This window comes from Dermacentor silvarum, chromosome 9 (genome assembly GCF_013339745.2).
Source record: "Dermacentor silvarum isolate Dsil-2018 chromosome 9, BIME_Dsil_1.4, whole genome shotgun sequence".
NCBI lineage: Eukaryota > Metazoa > Arthropoda > Arachnida > Ixodida > Ixodidae > Dermacentor > Dermacentor silvarum.
In genome coordinates this window covers 52320481-52336169 of record NC_051162.1, presented here as the reverse complement: position 1 = coordinate 52336169, position 15689 = coordinate 52320481, and the positions used below count along the sequence as shown (strand labels likewise).

Sequence of the window (15689 nt, the reverse complement as noted above, 5' to 3'; positions counted from 1 at the left end):
TATAGATAAAATATTCGCCGCGCGTCGTATGCCCGAGCGGAAGCGTGCGGGGACGCGCGCTATCACGGAGAGCGAACGCACTCAATCTCCCACGCGCAAGCAAGGAAGCGGGAAGCCAGCGCCGGAGGGAGCGGAGGGGGGGGGAGCACTTCTACTCTGCCAACAACAGCGCTCGTCGCTCGCTCGCACCGTCGCTTATCTCCACACGGCTCTGACCTTTATGCGCTGTGCATTCGCCGCTCAGTTTCCGTTGAAGCGATAGACCGCACGTACCTTCGCCCGCTGCGGCGTATATGCGCTTGCTGCCAGCGTTTTGACAGTCGTTGTCTGCAGTCATTCAGTGTGATCTATTCATGTTTGTTTGTGCGCGCTCACACCACGCTTGTTCATTCAGTTAGTAATAGTCGGGCCACATTTTCCAACGCACGCTACGCATGCAATGCTGCCCGGATCGGCAGTGCAGCGCTACAGGTGTGTCCCTTCACACGCGCTGCCCACGGGAAGCGCTTCTCATCAACACCACCGTTTCACACGCGCCTTCTCGTGGTCATCGAGTCTCTCTTCATGTCGGTCTACTTACGCCGCAGCACACCTGCTTACTTAATCCAGCTCATGTTTACTACAATTAATATTGCTACCAAAGCCGCTCACCTTACTTCGTATGACATTGCTGTGTTGCTATCGCATTCATTGCTTCGCCCTTAGGGCGAAACTGTGACATTTTTTTTTCAACAGAAGCCTGCACCTCACTCATTTCTGGACTCTTTATTTCGTAACATGCTATGGGCCGATAGCTGACATCAATAAAGAGGGGTGTTTGGATCAGTGCGCTTCTTCCTACTGTTACTCTGTATTGACGCAGTTTAATAAACAGGCTGAAGTAAGCGAAAATCTGCTTCCGAATTTCGATAATGAGTACGTACTTCCGGAAGAAGCTGACTATCGGCTGCTCAAGCTCGCATAGGAATTAAACTTTGCCCACCCTGCTTATCGGTGTCGTAGCTGTCGGTTCTCGCGAATTTCGACTACTTTCGAACACCCAACTAGCCTCGAACCACGCGAAACTTAAGGTCAGACCACACACCGACTTGCCAGCGTGCTCACTCCTGTCCGCTCCTAGTTAGACGCCTTGGCTGATAATAACTCTGCTTCTAATGAAGGCATTGAAGCACTTTTTGCGGCAAAGTATTTCTGAACTAGCCTATGTTAACTTCAAATGCATTTCTGCACTTCGATAAACAAAGTGGTTCAGAGCCCCTTCAAGTGAAATGAGAGGTCGGATATGTTGGCTATCGAAGGGGTGATGCATATGATATCAAACGCAGATGTCAACTAGGGAGACAGAGAGATGTATTTTAAAATGTCAGTTAACGGGAGCAAATATTTCTGGTTTGTACGGAGGTAGTTTACATTTTCAATGAAGGTTACTTTCGAATAAAAAATATATCGCCGAGGATTTTATTTTTGGTGCGATAACAATTATATGGACACTTCAAGTGTATTTCTGCCGTCGCCGTCATGTTCCGTATAAAGTCCAAGGGCGATAAAATCGTCGTCGCGCGCCGTATGTGCGAGTGAAAGCGCGCGGGGGACGCGCGCTTTCACGGAGAGCGAACGCACGGCGCGCAATAGGCCATGGGGATATGGGTGAGAGGGTGGGAGGGAGGGAGGGAGGGAGGGAGGGAGGGGGGCGACGCTGTACTGAGGCACCAAATGTGTATCTTGCAACCGGGCGCAAGGGGAACTGGCAACTAAATCACCCATGCGAAAGGAGGAAAGTGGGAACGCAGCGCGGGAGGGAGGGGGGGGGGGGGTGCGGCGGCTTCTATTCTGCTACGGTGGCTAGAATTTCGTACTTGAACTTCGCGCTGGTGCGGGCTGTCGCGCGCACCGATCTTGAAAGAGATATCCACACGCCGCTGACCTTTGTGTGCGTTATGAGTTCGCCGCTCAGTTTCCGTTGAACCGATAGACCGCATGAACCTTCGCTCGCTGCGGCCGCCGCGCTTGCTCACGCCCGCGTTGTGACAGTGGTTGTCTGCGGTCATCGAGTGTGAGCGATTCATGTTTGCTTGTGCGCACTGACATCACGCTTGTTAATTCAGTTAGTAAGCGAATGTGTCCAAGTTTACGCAGACGGTAAAACTACTATCCCTATTCCGTATAGCTCTCTATTTTTTGCTATCGCAATTGATGCTTCACCTTTCGGGCGAAACTGCGACTTTTTTTGATGGCATTTGAAGATGGCGCCATTTCAAGGAACAATGGGGTTGCAAATTCGGATACAAGTATTGGCATGGATATTGGGAAAGAACAGGAACCATGATTTTTTCTGTGCTGCTGGTGACTTTTGCACGACGCGCCCAGCGGGAGATAACATCACGAGTGCCTCACGTGTCCTTGCTTCTTGATTCGATCGGTTGGTTGCGGAAATGACAACCACCTGTCATCGACGTATGCCTGTGTCGACACGCCGGGTGCTAATGGGAGATTTGAAATGTACGACTAATAATATCCCATATAGATGACTTATTGATGAGCCCTCAAGACTTCCAATTGAAGTTGTGTCTCAAGTAAGCGTAGTAGTGTGTTTAAGACACTGACATTTTGACCAGCAGGACATGTGTTAAAGTCGCGTGGCTGCCATCAGAATATGTCTTATTTCTAAAGCAGGTCTGATCTGCGTTACAGCCTAGAAAGATCACACGGACACAAGCCTCCATAATGCAGCCCCTGCCCTAATAGAGTGCATATGTGCAGTCTCAACGTGGATGCCTCGTAGAATGGCCATTTAGGAGCAGCGCGATATGAGATTATTGAAACTTTTTAATTTGGTTCGCACAGAAATTCTGAGGATCGCTGTGAATAGCCCTATTATATTAAAGCTGCCATAGAAATATAGTACTTATTTTTGGGACAACGTGTTATGCACAAGAAAAAGATATTTGTAGCTCTTGAAAGTAGAGAGAAAGTTAAGCTGTCACATGTGGTGACACAGCTGACATGCTATTATTGGCAATCGGAATGAAGAGCATGTTTTTGGCATGTGAAATTTTTTATGCTCTTTTTGACTTAGCCTCTCATATTAAGATCATATTAGGAGTCCGTAATTGGGTGGAGATAGTTATGCCGTATAATGTTTTAATTTATAGTTAGTGGCAACAGCCGTTTCATTGGGCGCTATGTGGCTACAGCGGTGAAACCTGACGCAAATGAAAATTGTCAGTAAACAGGCTGGATAATTACGATGAGGCAGCTAAGCGCAGTTACAAGAAGCATAATGAAATCATCACGACATTAGTGTCCCTTTGGTACTGCAGACATATAGAATGGTCCTTCCAGATATCCGGCGAAAGATGGGGCAAGGCAGAAATAACGCATACACAGGCGCACACTGGCAAGCCTGAGCACCGCGCTTTATACTTGGTTATGCAAATGGAAAGTATCATGAAAAAAAGGTCTACGGAGCCTGCAGCTTTAGAGTCCCGCTAGACAGCCAGCGCTTACTAACATTACCATAGTGCTTAATTTGCGGTTCATTTCGGGAAATAAAAAGCAATTGGCCATGCTGTTTCCTCGGCGCGCAATAGTTGTCGTGACTTCGTTTCCTCCTCCTTGCTTCAACGCTTTTCCGTTTACCGCGCTACATATACTGGCGCATAACTCGTAGGCCTACTCCAGTGACGAGCTAAAGGCCACGCACTGCAAACGTCTCAGTAAAAGAACCACATTCTGGGTAGTGAAACCTAGCATGACCCAATTCGAGCAGGAGCGGGAAATATTCCATAGTCCACTGATAAGAGAAAGCTTTAACCGAGGAGCTTCTGTCTAAAGCAGACGGGAATCATTTTCCTCTGCAACCGTGCCATAAATTTTCATCATTTGTTGGATTGTAAAGTAAATTATAAAATCTACCGACTATATATGACGCAGGTAATTTATTTAATAGGTTTTCAACCTTCTTTTGTTGAAAATAGCAAAATTAGGAAGAAAAGTCAGCAATTAAGCCCACAATATGAAACTCAACAAAAAAAAACATATTGCAATTTTGTACATATTGCAAGTATGACAATACCACGTCAGTACGGCTTTCGCAAAATTGTCGTAACTATTGTAAAGCCTTTATGTAAAGTGTAAACTTGTATATCACGCCTGTCCGCTTAAGATCGTCTATCAGGTGAAGCTTACGAACGGCGATATCTGTTTTTTTTTTTACAGAGCTACGGCTTCGCAAACATTGTGCTTAACTTCGTTTAGGTTAGTCTTTTCAAGCGAAGCTTGTATACGCTAGCCTGCGCCGGCGATGTAACGCTAAAATAACCAGCTGCTTTCAAAGCTGCACAGGTGGTCAGCACGCGCTCGTGCTCGGCACGCGCTCGTGCCACTGCTCCCGCGTTCGCTAGTCGTCGTCGTCTGCTTCCACAGCTGGCTGCGTTGCCGCTAATCGTTCCAGCGTATAATTTCACTTCTCTTCTGTCGTCGCGGGAGCCGCGGCACGAGCACGAGCGCAACCCGACGGGTGCCAACGAGCCAGCTGCGAAAGAAGACGACGACGCTCGAGCCAATGCTGATGATGATACCACGTACACCGCGTACAACGGCCTCGACACATGGGAGCATATTAAGCTTCGCCTTAAAAAATATCACATTTTCGCCCTGAGGGCGAAGCAATGAATGCGATAGCAACACAGCAATGTCATACGAAGTAACCTGAGCGGCTTTGGTAGCAATATGAATTGTAGTAAACATGGGCTGATTAAGTAAGCAGGTGTGCTGCGGCGTAAGTAGACCGACATGAAGAGAGACTCGATGACCACGAGAAGGCGCGTGTGAAACGGTGGTGTTGATGAGAAGCGCTTCCCGTGGGCAGCGCGTGCGAAGGGACACACCTGCAGCGCTGCACTGCCGATCCGGGCAGCATTACATGTGTAGCGTGCGTTGGAAAATGTGGCCCGACTATTACTAACTGAATGAACAAGCGTGGTGTGAGCGCGCACAAACAAACAGGAATAGATCACACTGAATGACTGCAGACAACGACTGTCAAAACACTGGCAGCAAGCGCATATATACGCCGCAGCAGCGGGCGAAGGTACGTGCGGTCTATCGCTTCAACGGAAACTGAGCGGCGAATGCACAGCGCATAAAGGTCAGCGCCGTGTGGAGATAAGCGACGGTGCGGGCGAGCGACGAGCGCGGTTGTTGGCAGAGTAGAAGTGCGCCCCCCCCCCCCCGCTCTTTCCGGCGCTGGCTTCCCGCTTCCTTGCTTGCCCGTGGGAGATTGAGTGCGTTCGCTCTCCGTGATAGCGCGCGTCCCCGCACGCTTCCGCTCGGGCATACGGCGCGTGGCGAAGATTTTATCTACACGGAACCTCACGGCGACGGCGACGGCAACGCCGACGGCATAAATCCGGTTGAAGTGTCCATATAATTGCTATCGCAATAAAAATTGGGCACTCAGCGCACCATTTTCACTCGAAATTTTAATTTAAAATCGTTGCATCTAAACCCCTCCTACCGAGAGCTACCGCCATTTCGGCTTGGAGTGACGTAGGGATGGGCGGGCCGCCACTGTGCCGGCTGCTTTGACACAGTCGAGACTCGAAACTACAAGGGACGTCTTTCTCCGCAATATCTAGCATCTAACGGTGCAGCAGACGTGTCGCCGTTGAATTGTGCCCGCAATTCTTTCACTCAAGCGATAAAAGTGGTACAGACCATGACAGAGAGAGAAATGGGAACGTTAATGCTGGAGGTGTTAGCCTGGCTGATCGCCTGGCATGCTACTGCAGGTACTGGGTGATAATTACGGTGTACACAATGATCCCGTAAACACACGAAAAGCGCACACAGTCACAGACACACACATACACATAAATAAAAAACCAGTGAACGCCTGCAAAAACTAACTTGGGCTGACCGCCGAGACGCGCCCGTGAGAAAACCACTCATGACGACAGTGACGTATTTCCGAATCCTGCAATCGCTTCCGGCGCTTGCAGTACACAAATACATGGCACACGAGATTCGCTTCTGTTACATCGACGGATAGTTATTTCGAGGGGCCGTTACTGGGGATTCCAGTTTCTTTTTTTACCAGCTAGATTTGTCGAACTGATTTGCGTTTCAACTGCAATATAAAACAAAGTCGTACTTTCGGCCTAAAGGTGAAGCATGGACCTCCATAGCAAAGTATTACACAACTATACAAAGCACGGTTCGTAGATTTATCGCCCCTATAAATCGCATAAAATAATCGCTTACTAATTAAGCTATTAGCCTTGGTCTCACGCGCGAGCAGGCAAACATGAACCGATCTCACTCTATGAAACACGAATACTTGCTGTCACACGGCTGGCGTAATCAAGAGTACCGGCAGCAGAGAGGGAAAGCTTCGTGCTGCCTCCCTCTTTACCAAGCCAAGGAGACTCGACACTACGCGACCTCCAGCACTGGGCGCGCGAGAACATACGGTGCGGGGGTCGCGTATGCGCTCAGTGGCGCGTACAGCCATGCCCAACCACTGCCGACTCAGAAGAAGAGACGCGCGCTCACTATCCTTACCCTCGCCCCCTCCCCCCCCCTTATCGCACGCTTCATCCAACATTGGGTGCGCGGGAAGGAGGCACGCTCAAAGCCACCATCCTTCTCCGCTCGCCCTCCTACCCTTTCTTTCGGACCCACAGCACACGGCGCGCGTGGCGCGATAGACTTATCGCTCTTGTAATCTACACAGAACATCACGGCGACGGCGATAAATCACCTGGAGTGTTCATATAATTGTTATTACAATGAAAATGTGAACGCGAATTTTCTATCACACCGAATTCGCTGAAATTTTGCCAGCTTGCTGTGGGACGTATGGTTTAAAATTCTACGGATTACGTGTGCTGTACTTATACAAGATTGTTCTTAGCAGCGGGCATGAGCCACAGCTTCAGACTGAGAGAGAGAAAGAGACGTGGTGGGAAAGGCAGGGAGGTTAACCCGAAAAGATTCTGGTTTGCTACCCTGCACTGGGGGAAGGGGAAATGACTGCTTGCACAAACGGCGATGCGGGTACGTGGAACGTACTAGTTTCTGTAAAGAGCGACATCGTCCCAACGGGTTGAGCTCACCTTTTCGGTCTTCTCGATGTCGCACCACACCTCGGTCTCAGTCGTGACGTCGACGTCGGCCAGGGGTACTCGAACTTCTCCCGTCACGTCGTTTCTCGAGAATCGGTCGTAGTCGAACACCTGCGCCCACCAAAAAGAGCGCGAAGGCGCAAGCTTATGTTATGGGTAGGTCTTTTCAGATTTTTTGCTTCAAATGATAGCATACAATGTACAGTCTCCTGCATTTGGGTATATCGCGCGAGCGTCCATCACCCGTTATTTTAGCGCCTTTAAGCGGTGATAATCAAAGAGACCGGCAGAAGTACTCTCAAGTGCACTAAGCACTCTCCTGTGCAAGAGTCGCCTAATGCGATGTTCCCTTCAGGACGACGTACTACCATATTACAGTGCTCTCGCGCGATATATGTAAAAATGCAAGAGGCTGTGCTTGAGCACTGCACGGGCCCATTTTTTCAGCCCGGGCCCGGCCCGGGCCCGTTTTTACGTTGGGCTGCCCGCCCGAGCCCGATCAAAACATTTATGGCGAGACCCGGGCCCGGCCCGGGCCGGGAAATAATCTACGTTACCAGCCCGGCCCGGCCCGCCGCCCCTTTACCTTAGGCCCGAGCCCGGCCCGAGCCCGGCCCGAGCCCGACTCGAAACCGGCCCGGACCCGGCCAGAGACCGAAAAATAATGTTTTTCAGAGTTGAGACGCCTGAGAATAACTCGCTGCACTTTACATGCACACCACCAGAAAGCCCGAGCCCGGCCCGGGCCCGGGTCAAACAGCACACGCCGTGGCCGAGCCCGGCCCGAGCCCATGAAAAAACTGTTCTACCCGGCCCGGCCCGGCCCGTGGGCCGGGCCGGGCCCGGGCTTTCGGGTAAGCCCGAGCCCGTGCTGTGCTCTGGGCTGTACTTCCTTTTTTGGCGCTTTATAACATGTAGAAGTTATCTTGTAGGTCGGCTAACATACTAAAAGTTTATTGGCTGCTCTCGCAGTTGGCTTAAGACCGAAGGTTACACCTATTATTTTCCGTTCCTATAGTTCGCATCGCTTTTTCCTTAGCTGTTCAACTTTACCAAAGTACACGCACAGGAAATTGCACTACAACTTCGCTTTCTGAAAATGCTTGGCGTCAACTCGTATTTAGTTTGTTGCCATGGAACGCTCGCTGGCAGCAAAGTCTATTCCCGTCTTGCTTAATTTTTAAACGACAGCTATTAAGTTATTGAATGCTTTCAATGTTGATAATGTACTGTATGTCAGACAGATGCATGTTTGATTTTGTGAGTGGCTTAACTTCGCTTTTGGTGCTCTGGATGGCTTCTGCACAATCGCATGAGCTTCGGAACTTTCTGATTTGCTCTTGCGCTGTTTCTGTCCAAAATTCCAAATCAATGTCGCGCGCTTTTTGAGAACCGCTTTCCTGCTACAATGTGCGTTCACTTCACCTCACGCTATCCCTCTTTAATCGTCAAATAGTTGGTAGTTTGTGCAAAAGCCAGCCACGAAATACATTCCTACATTTGCTTCTAGATTCAAATTAAATCATTCTTTGAACCATTTATTCTAAGTGTTTTGTTAGCATGAGCTCCATAGCTGAATGATCGACATTAACTGAGATGACATAGATTGTACTTTGTGCAGTGTTCGTGCGCTTGTACAGATGCAAGCTTTTCCGTCATCTTTCCACACCTATATATATATATTGTCACGAGCCTCGAGAAGTAGTCGTGAAGGTTTAATAACCCGTAAAGCAGCTGACTCTCGGAAGACGCGACCGTCGGGGCTGGCTCGAGCCGAGAAGGGGCGCGCGGTCTTCTTTCTTCTCTTGGGCTCGACCCACTCTTGCCCTCGACCCACTACCTACAGGTGGCATTATCCCCCCTTTCGAACAAAAGCATCGCCTCGATGCTAAAAAAATAAGCGTAGAAGACAAAGAAGAAGAAGGCAGGCAAAGCGAAAGTACACAAGAAAAAGTAGCCGTCACGCCGGCACATGTCAATGAACGAAGAAGCACTCTCCCAAAGATAAATGAAAAATAGAAACAAAGAAGGGAATGAGAGAAAAAAAACGAAAACAAAAAAAAGTTACGGACGCGCAATGTACGGCTTCATGCGCACAACATGAACTATGTCTGAGCTCGGTTGTCTTTGTGTCCTACTCCATGTCTGCGATGATGTGTCCGGAACTACTTCGTAGTTTACGTCACTGACGCGGCGGAGCACCTTATACGGACCGAAATACCGGCTCAGCAGCTTTTCACAGAGGCCACGACGGCGAACGGGGGTCCACACCCAAACTTGGTCTCCGGGGTTGTAGGACACGTCCCTGTGGCGGATGTTGTAGCGTCGTGCATCTGCCTGCTGCTGCTGGCCGATATGCAGCCGCGCGAGCTGCCGAGCTTCTTCAGCAAGCTCTGCAAATTCCTCGGCGTCAGTTGTCGATAGGTCAGCGTCTTGACACGGCAGCATAGCGTCCGGCATCGTCTGGACTTCGCGACCGTAGAGAAGGCGAAAGGGCGTGAAGCGCGTCGCGTCGTCACGGCGGTGTTATACGCGAAGGTCACGTAAGGCAAGATCCGATCCCATGTTTTGTGTTGAACGTCGATGTACATTGCGAGCATGTCTGTGACCTGTCTTATTCAGTCGCTCGGTAAGTCCGTTGGTCTGCGTATGGTACGCGGTCGTCTTGCGATGCCTGGTGTTGCTCAATTCAAAAACCTCGTCCATAAGCTGCGCTGTGAATGCTGTCCCTCTGTCAGTTATTACAGTGGAGGGAGCACCGTGACGCAAGACGATGTGGTGCATGAAGAATTGCGCTACCTCTGAGGCCGTGGCTCGTGGGATCGCCTGCGTCTCAGCATGGCGTGTTAAATAATCAGTCGCCACGATCACCCATTTGTTGCCGTCCGCAGAAAGAGGAAACGGTCCGAGAATGTCCATGCCGACTTGGTCGAAAGGCGTGTGAGGTGCTTCAATTGGCTGAAGTAAGCCAGCCGGTTTAACGGATGGTGCGGCGCTGGCATTCACGACAGCCTTTAACGTACTGTTTGACGCTTGCCGAAAGCCCAGGCCAATAGTACATTTCGCTTACTCTAGCGAGTGTTCGTGAAAAGCCTAAATGACCAGATGTTGGTTCATCATGGCAAGCGAAGAGGATGTCGTCGCCCATGTCCCTTGGAACCACAAGGAGGTGAGCACGGCTGGTCGAACGAGCATTCTTCTTATAAAGCACGTTATCTCGCAGACAGAAGGACGTCAGCGAGCGGGACAGATGGCGTGGTATGGTTGTGTCGCGACCCTCTAAATGATCGATGATCGGTCGAATATCAGCGTCGTCACGCTGCCGTCTGCTCAAGTCCAACGAACTAATGGCGCCCAGGAAGCCGTCATCATCCTCTGTTTCCTGACTGGCAGGATCAATGGGCGCGCGGGACAGCGTGTCAGCGTCTTCATGCTTACGGCCGGACTTATAAACGATGGTGATGTCAAATTCCTGTAGCCGCAAGCTCCACCGTGCCAGTCGTCTTGAAGGGTCGCGCATGCTTGCCAACCAACAGAGGGCATGGTGGTCCGTCACTACTTTGAAGGGACGACCATAGAGATAGGGGCGAAACTTGATGATCGCCCACACGACCGCAAGGCACTCTTTCTCCGTAGTCGAATAATTCGCCTCGGCACGGGACAGGGAGCGGCTGGCATACGCTATAACTCTTTCCACTCCATCTTGAAGTTGGACGAGCACTGCGCCAAGGCCAACGCTACTGGCGTCGGTATGCACCTCAGTATCAGCATCATCGTCAAAATGTGCAAGAACGGGTGCTGACTGAAGGCGCTGTCGTAATTCAGCAAAAGCCGCCTGTTGCTCATTATGCCACACAAATGGCGTATCGTCTCTTGTAAGGCGTGTCAGGGGTTCCACTATCTTCGAAAAGCCTTTAATAGTAGGCGCACAAACCCAGGAAGCGCCGAACGGCCTTCTTATCGACAGGAGCTGGAAACGCGGCCACAGCAGAAAGCTTGTCTGGATCGGGTCGGACCCCTTTGGCGCTTACTACATGCCCAAGGAACGTGAGCTCTTCGTAACCAAAGTGGCACTTTTCGGGCTTAAGTGTGAGGTCTGCCGATCGGATGGCTTCTAGTACACTACGTTGGCGGTGAAGATGCTGCTCGAACGTTTCAGAGAAGATGACTACATCATCCAGGTACACAAGACAGGCCTGCCACTTCAGTCCAGTAAGGACAGTGTCCATCATTCGCTGGAAAGTAGCCGGGGCTGAAGACAAGCCAAAAGAAAGCACTCAAAATTCATAGAGCCCATCTGGAGTCACAAAGGCTGTTTTCTCGCGGTAGCGTTCGTCTACTTCGATTTGCCAGTACCCGCTTTTTAAATCGAGAGAAGAAAAATAGTGGGCACGCCGTAGTCTATCTAACGAGTCGTCGATACGCGGCAGCGGCTACACGTCCTTTTTAGTCACGTTGTTGAGCTTGCGGTAGTCGACACAGAAGCGTAGCGTTCCGTCTTTCTTTTTGACAAGAACGACCGGAGACGACCACGGGCTGTTGGAAGGTTCGATGACGCCATCGTCAAGCATCTCTCGGACTTGCGTACGTATGGCTTCGCGTTCTTTTGCCGACACGCGGTAAGGCTGCTGGTGTATCGGGCGTGCGTCTTCGTACGTGATGATCCTGTGTTTAGTGATGGAAGTCTGGCGTACCTTGGAAGAATGTGCGAAGCAGGTCCTGAATTCAAGCAAGAGCTTGCGCAGGGCTGTCTGGCTATCGTTGGACAGTTCATAATTGATGTCGAGATGGCCCAGAGACGTGTCTGTTGTCTCCACTACTTCTGACGTGAAACAGTTGTTAACGTTTGCTACTGCGTCTGCAAACGCTAACGAAGTGCCGCGGAACAGGTGTCGGTGCTCGTAGCTAAAGTTGGTAACAAGCAATTGCGAATGACCAGCACGAATCTGTATAACACTGCGAGCCACACAAACACCTTGCTTCAGCAGGTGTTCCAAGTTACTTTCGGCCACCGCTTCGCCATCGCGTAAGCCACAGCATGTGACGTCGACGAGGACACTGGCTCGTGGAGGAAGCGTTACACTCTCTGCAGAAACCCGAAGTACGTCGTCGCGCCGTTGGCCGTCTTGCACGTCGATTGCTCGTTCGGCAGAGAAAGTGATACGACGCTCTTGCAGATCGATAATCGCGCCGTACTCCTGCAGGAAGTCAACCCCAAGAATAACGTCTCGGGAGCATTCGCGTAAGACAAGGCAGCTCGCTACGAATGTAGATCCTTGAACCTCAACTCTAGTCGTGCAGGCGCCCAGCGGAGTAACGACGTGGCCGCCAGCCGTCCGAATGTGCGAGTTATGCCAGGGCGTGATCACTTTCTTCAGCTGCGTTGCTATTTTACCGCTTAGTATCGTGTAGTCTGCGCCGGTGTCCACTAAAGCACTAACGGCATAACCGTCAATAGTTACTGGTATATCGAGCGAAAGCCGGTCGTCCCGTTCAGCTGCAGGTGATGTCGGATCGCTATGTTTCCGTAACTGCGTCCGTCGGAGGTCTTCAGCGCTTCGTCCGTCAGCGACCTCACCCCCAAAGATCGCCTCAGTTAGTTTTCCCGGCGGGGACTAGTCGAACGCTCGGGAGAATACCGCTGGGGCGGAGGTGTAAATCGTCTCGGAGACGGCGATCGCGACTGCCGCCTGGCAGGCGGTGGCAAGCGCTGCTGAGAGAGGTAGTCCTCAATGTCCCGGGGTCGCTGGCCGTATAGGGGCGGCGGCGAGTATGCGGAAAAGCCGCGAATCCCAAGGCGCCGGTATGGGCACTGGCGGTACAAGTGGTCAGCTTCACCGCAGTGGAAGCACAGAGGCCGATGATCGGGTGTGCACCAAACATCCGACTTCCGAGGGGGCGGGCGTCTGTCGTCGACGTAGTGAACTGCTTGCTCCGAACGATGGGCAAATGGAGCGGCATGAACAACGGGCGGCGGTGTACACTCAGCGACGTAGTACGGTATCGGCTGCGCCGACTGAACTGACACCTTAGGAGGAGCACGAACGAACAGCGGCGGAGAGGAAGCAGGGCGCTTCAGCGCTTCCGCGTAGGTCGCACGGGGGTATTCAGGAGGTACTGCCGCAGCGTTATCAGGAGGCAAGGTGTCACGGAGCGCCTGGTGCAGTTCGTCCTTAATAATGCTCGCTATGGAGCTTACCGTAGGGCGCGGTGTTACGGCGGCCTTTTCCAACTCTTCACGCACTACAGAGCGGATGAGTTCTCGCAGACAGTCACCGTTGCTTCCTATGGCCGTGAAAATGTCAGCAGCAGACATGCTGTTCGCTTGCCGCTCATAAAGGCTCGAGCGATGCAGAAGCATCTTTTCCATGGTCATGGCCTCGGACAAGAACTCCGCGACCGTCTTCGGAGGGCTCCGCACGAGGCCAGCAAAGAGTTGCTCCTTGACCCCGCGCATCAGATGACGTAACTTCTTCTCCTCCGCCATTCTTGGATACGCTCGTCTGAAGAGGCGTGTCATGTCTTCGACGTACGTGGTCACAGTTTCGTTTGGCAACTGGACGCGCGCCTGAATCGCTCGTTCCGCTCATTCGTGGCGATCAGGACTGGTGTAGGTCTCCAAAAGCAGACGACAAAACTCGCACCACGACGTCAGTTGCTCCTCACGGTTCTGAAACCACGTACGCGCCCCATCCTCCAGGTAGAAGTAGACGTGTCTGAGTTTTTCCCTGTCGTTCCATTCGTTCACGGAGGCCACACGCTCGAAGTCGACCATCCAGTCTTCGACGTCTTCGAACACTGTGCCATGAAACGTCTTCGGGATCCGTGGGCTCTCAAGTGTGTAACGGTTTGACATCGTGCTTCCCGTACCGGTTGGGGCGGTTTGAAGAGAGGCGCTGGTCATACCGGTTGATGTGGTGGGAACCGTAGAGTCGACGACTTCTGGGGACAGTCCCCTGATCCTGCGGCTGGCCCGATGCACGGGAGTGTCGACAGGCACTGGATTCGTAGCGCGGATCCTTGGAGGGGTCTGCAACATCCGTGAGGACGCTCCCCCAGCACCTCCACCAGTTTGTCACGAGCCTCGAGAAGTAGTCGTGAAGGTTTAATAACCCGTAAAGCAGCTGCCTCTCGGAAGACGTCGCGCGACCGTCGGGGCTGGCTCGAGCCGAGAAGGGGCGCGCGGTCTTCTTTCTTCTCTTGGGCTCGACCCACTCTTGCGCTCGACCACTACCTACAGGTGGCAATATATATATATATATATATATATATATATATATATATTTGGGGGGGCAAGATTCTCTTCTGGCCTTTCGAATGGCTTCCGATGAAAACCTGAAAGTGTACTGGCAAGCAGGCAAACAATGCTCGCTCCTCTTTTAGCCGCCTTCGTGGAGGTGGCGTTGTTATCAAGAATCCTGCCCTTGGGAGGAGTTCTCAGAAAGTTATGCTCCTGTGCTAGTTGACCCACGTCTTAACGATACAATGATGCTTAAGGAGGGACTACGCAAAGATTAAGAAAAGGGAACTCAAATGTAAAGAAGCTCTGTAGCGCCAAAGTGGTGCCTTAAATGTCTCCGGAAAACCAATCGGGTTGTTGTATCAGCATAATCGAGTGCTTTCGACTTACGAGTCGCTCTCCTGCTGTGTTTCATCACCTCGAGGACTTTGCTGAAACGCAGTACCTTTGCTGACTCACTTCATTTCTTCTTGTCTTTCCTTCATTCTTATCTCCTTGTCCTGAATAAGAGCACTGTTGTATCTTAAGGTTTTCAAATGTAGAAGGAAATACGTCTTGGCCTATAGACTTGAAACCCGGAAACGGGGCTGCTTCATACAACTTTACTAGATTATCGGTTTGTCAAGGGAAATCTTGTTCAGCCATTGTATCGGTGTGATCGTAATTAAGGTATAAGCAGCGCGTTGCGCATAAGAGGCACGTGACTAGAGTGCTCCGCATCGATTTCGATCGCTGGGAATTCTGATGCACTCCGAACCGCCGATAGAAGAAACTTGTTGTGTTTCTCTCGCATTGCGGCCCTCACAGCAGCTTTATAACAATGACCCCCCTGCGTAGCGACGCAAAGCAGCAACCAATGAGCCACAGAGGCATTCAACTCTCGCTACGCATGGGTCAAGACTGGCCGCACCTGGAAGAGCAGCGTCCTGGCGGGAACGTCGTCGAACGAGACGGGGAACTTGAAGGTCTCGTCGAAGAGTGGGTCCGTAGAGCGGCGCCGCATCAGCGCCTGCCGCTGCTTGCTGTCCACCTCGGGCAGCAGCGCCACTCGCACGCACGGCTCGCCGAAGCCCCCGCCGCCTCCCTGCTGGTCCATCCGGGGCCCACCCAGTTCCATGGCTGCAAACGAGAGCGCGACACTGCAGTCCGCTGTCTTTTCAATGACAATGACGTTTATTTTCGCATCAGTGCAGAGTAACGACACGAAGGGGCGTGCGGAAAAAGCTGTCATTTCGACAGCTTGACAAAACCGCGCAGGCCCCCGCATCGGCGTTCACGGCACTGACATAAACACAATCAGCCTCTAACATTTCAGAAATTAT

At 51.5% G+C, this 15689-nt stretch overlaps 1 protein-coding gene across 1 annotated transcript in view; it reads right to left on the bottom strand.

Moving 5' to 3' along the window:
• LOC119465245 (synaptotagmin-5) overlaps positions 1-15689 on the bottom strand; it is a 54771-nt gene that overhangs the window by 12203 nt on the left and 26879 nt on the right. Inside the window, exons 4-5 of the mRNA XM_037726037.2 lie at positions 15278-15486; positions 7119-7238 (exon numbers count right to left, since the gene is read on the bottom strand). Coding sequence (XP_037581965.1) covers positions 7119-7238; positions 15278-15486 — 329 coding nt within the window. The remainder of the gene's footprint in view (positions 1-7118; positions 7239-15277; positions 15487-15689) is intronic.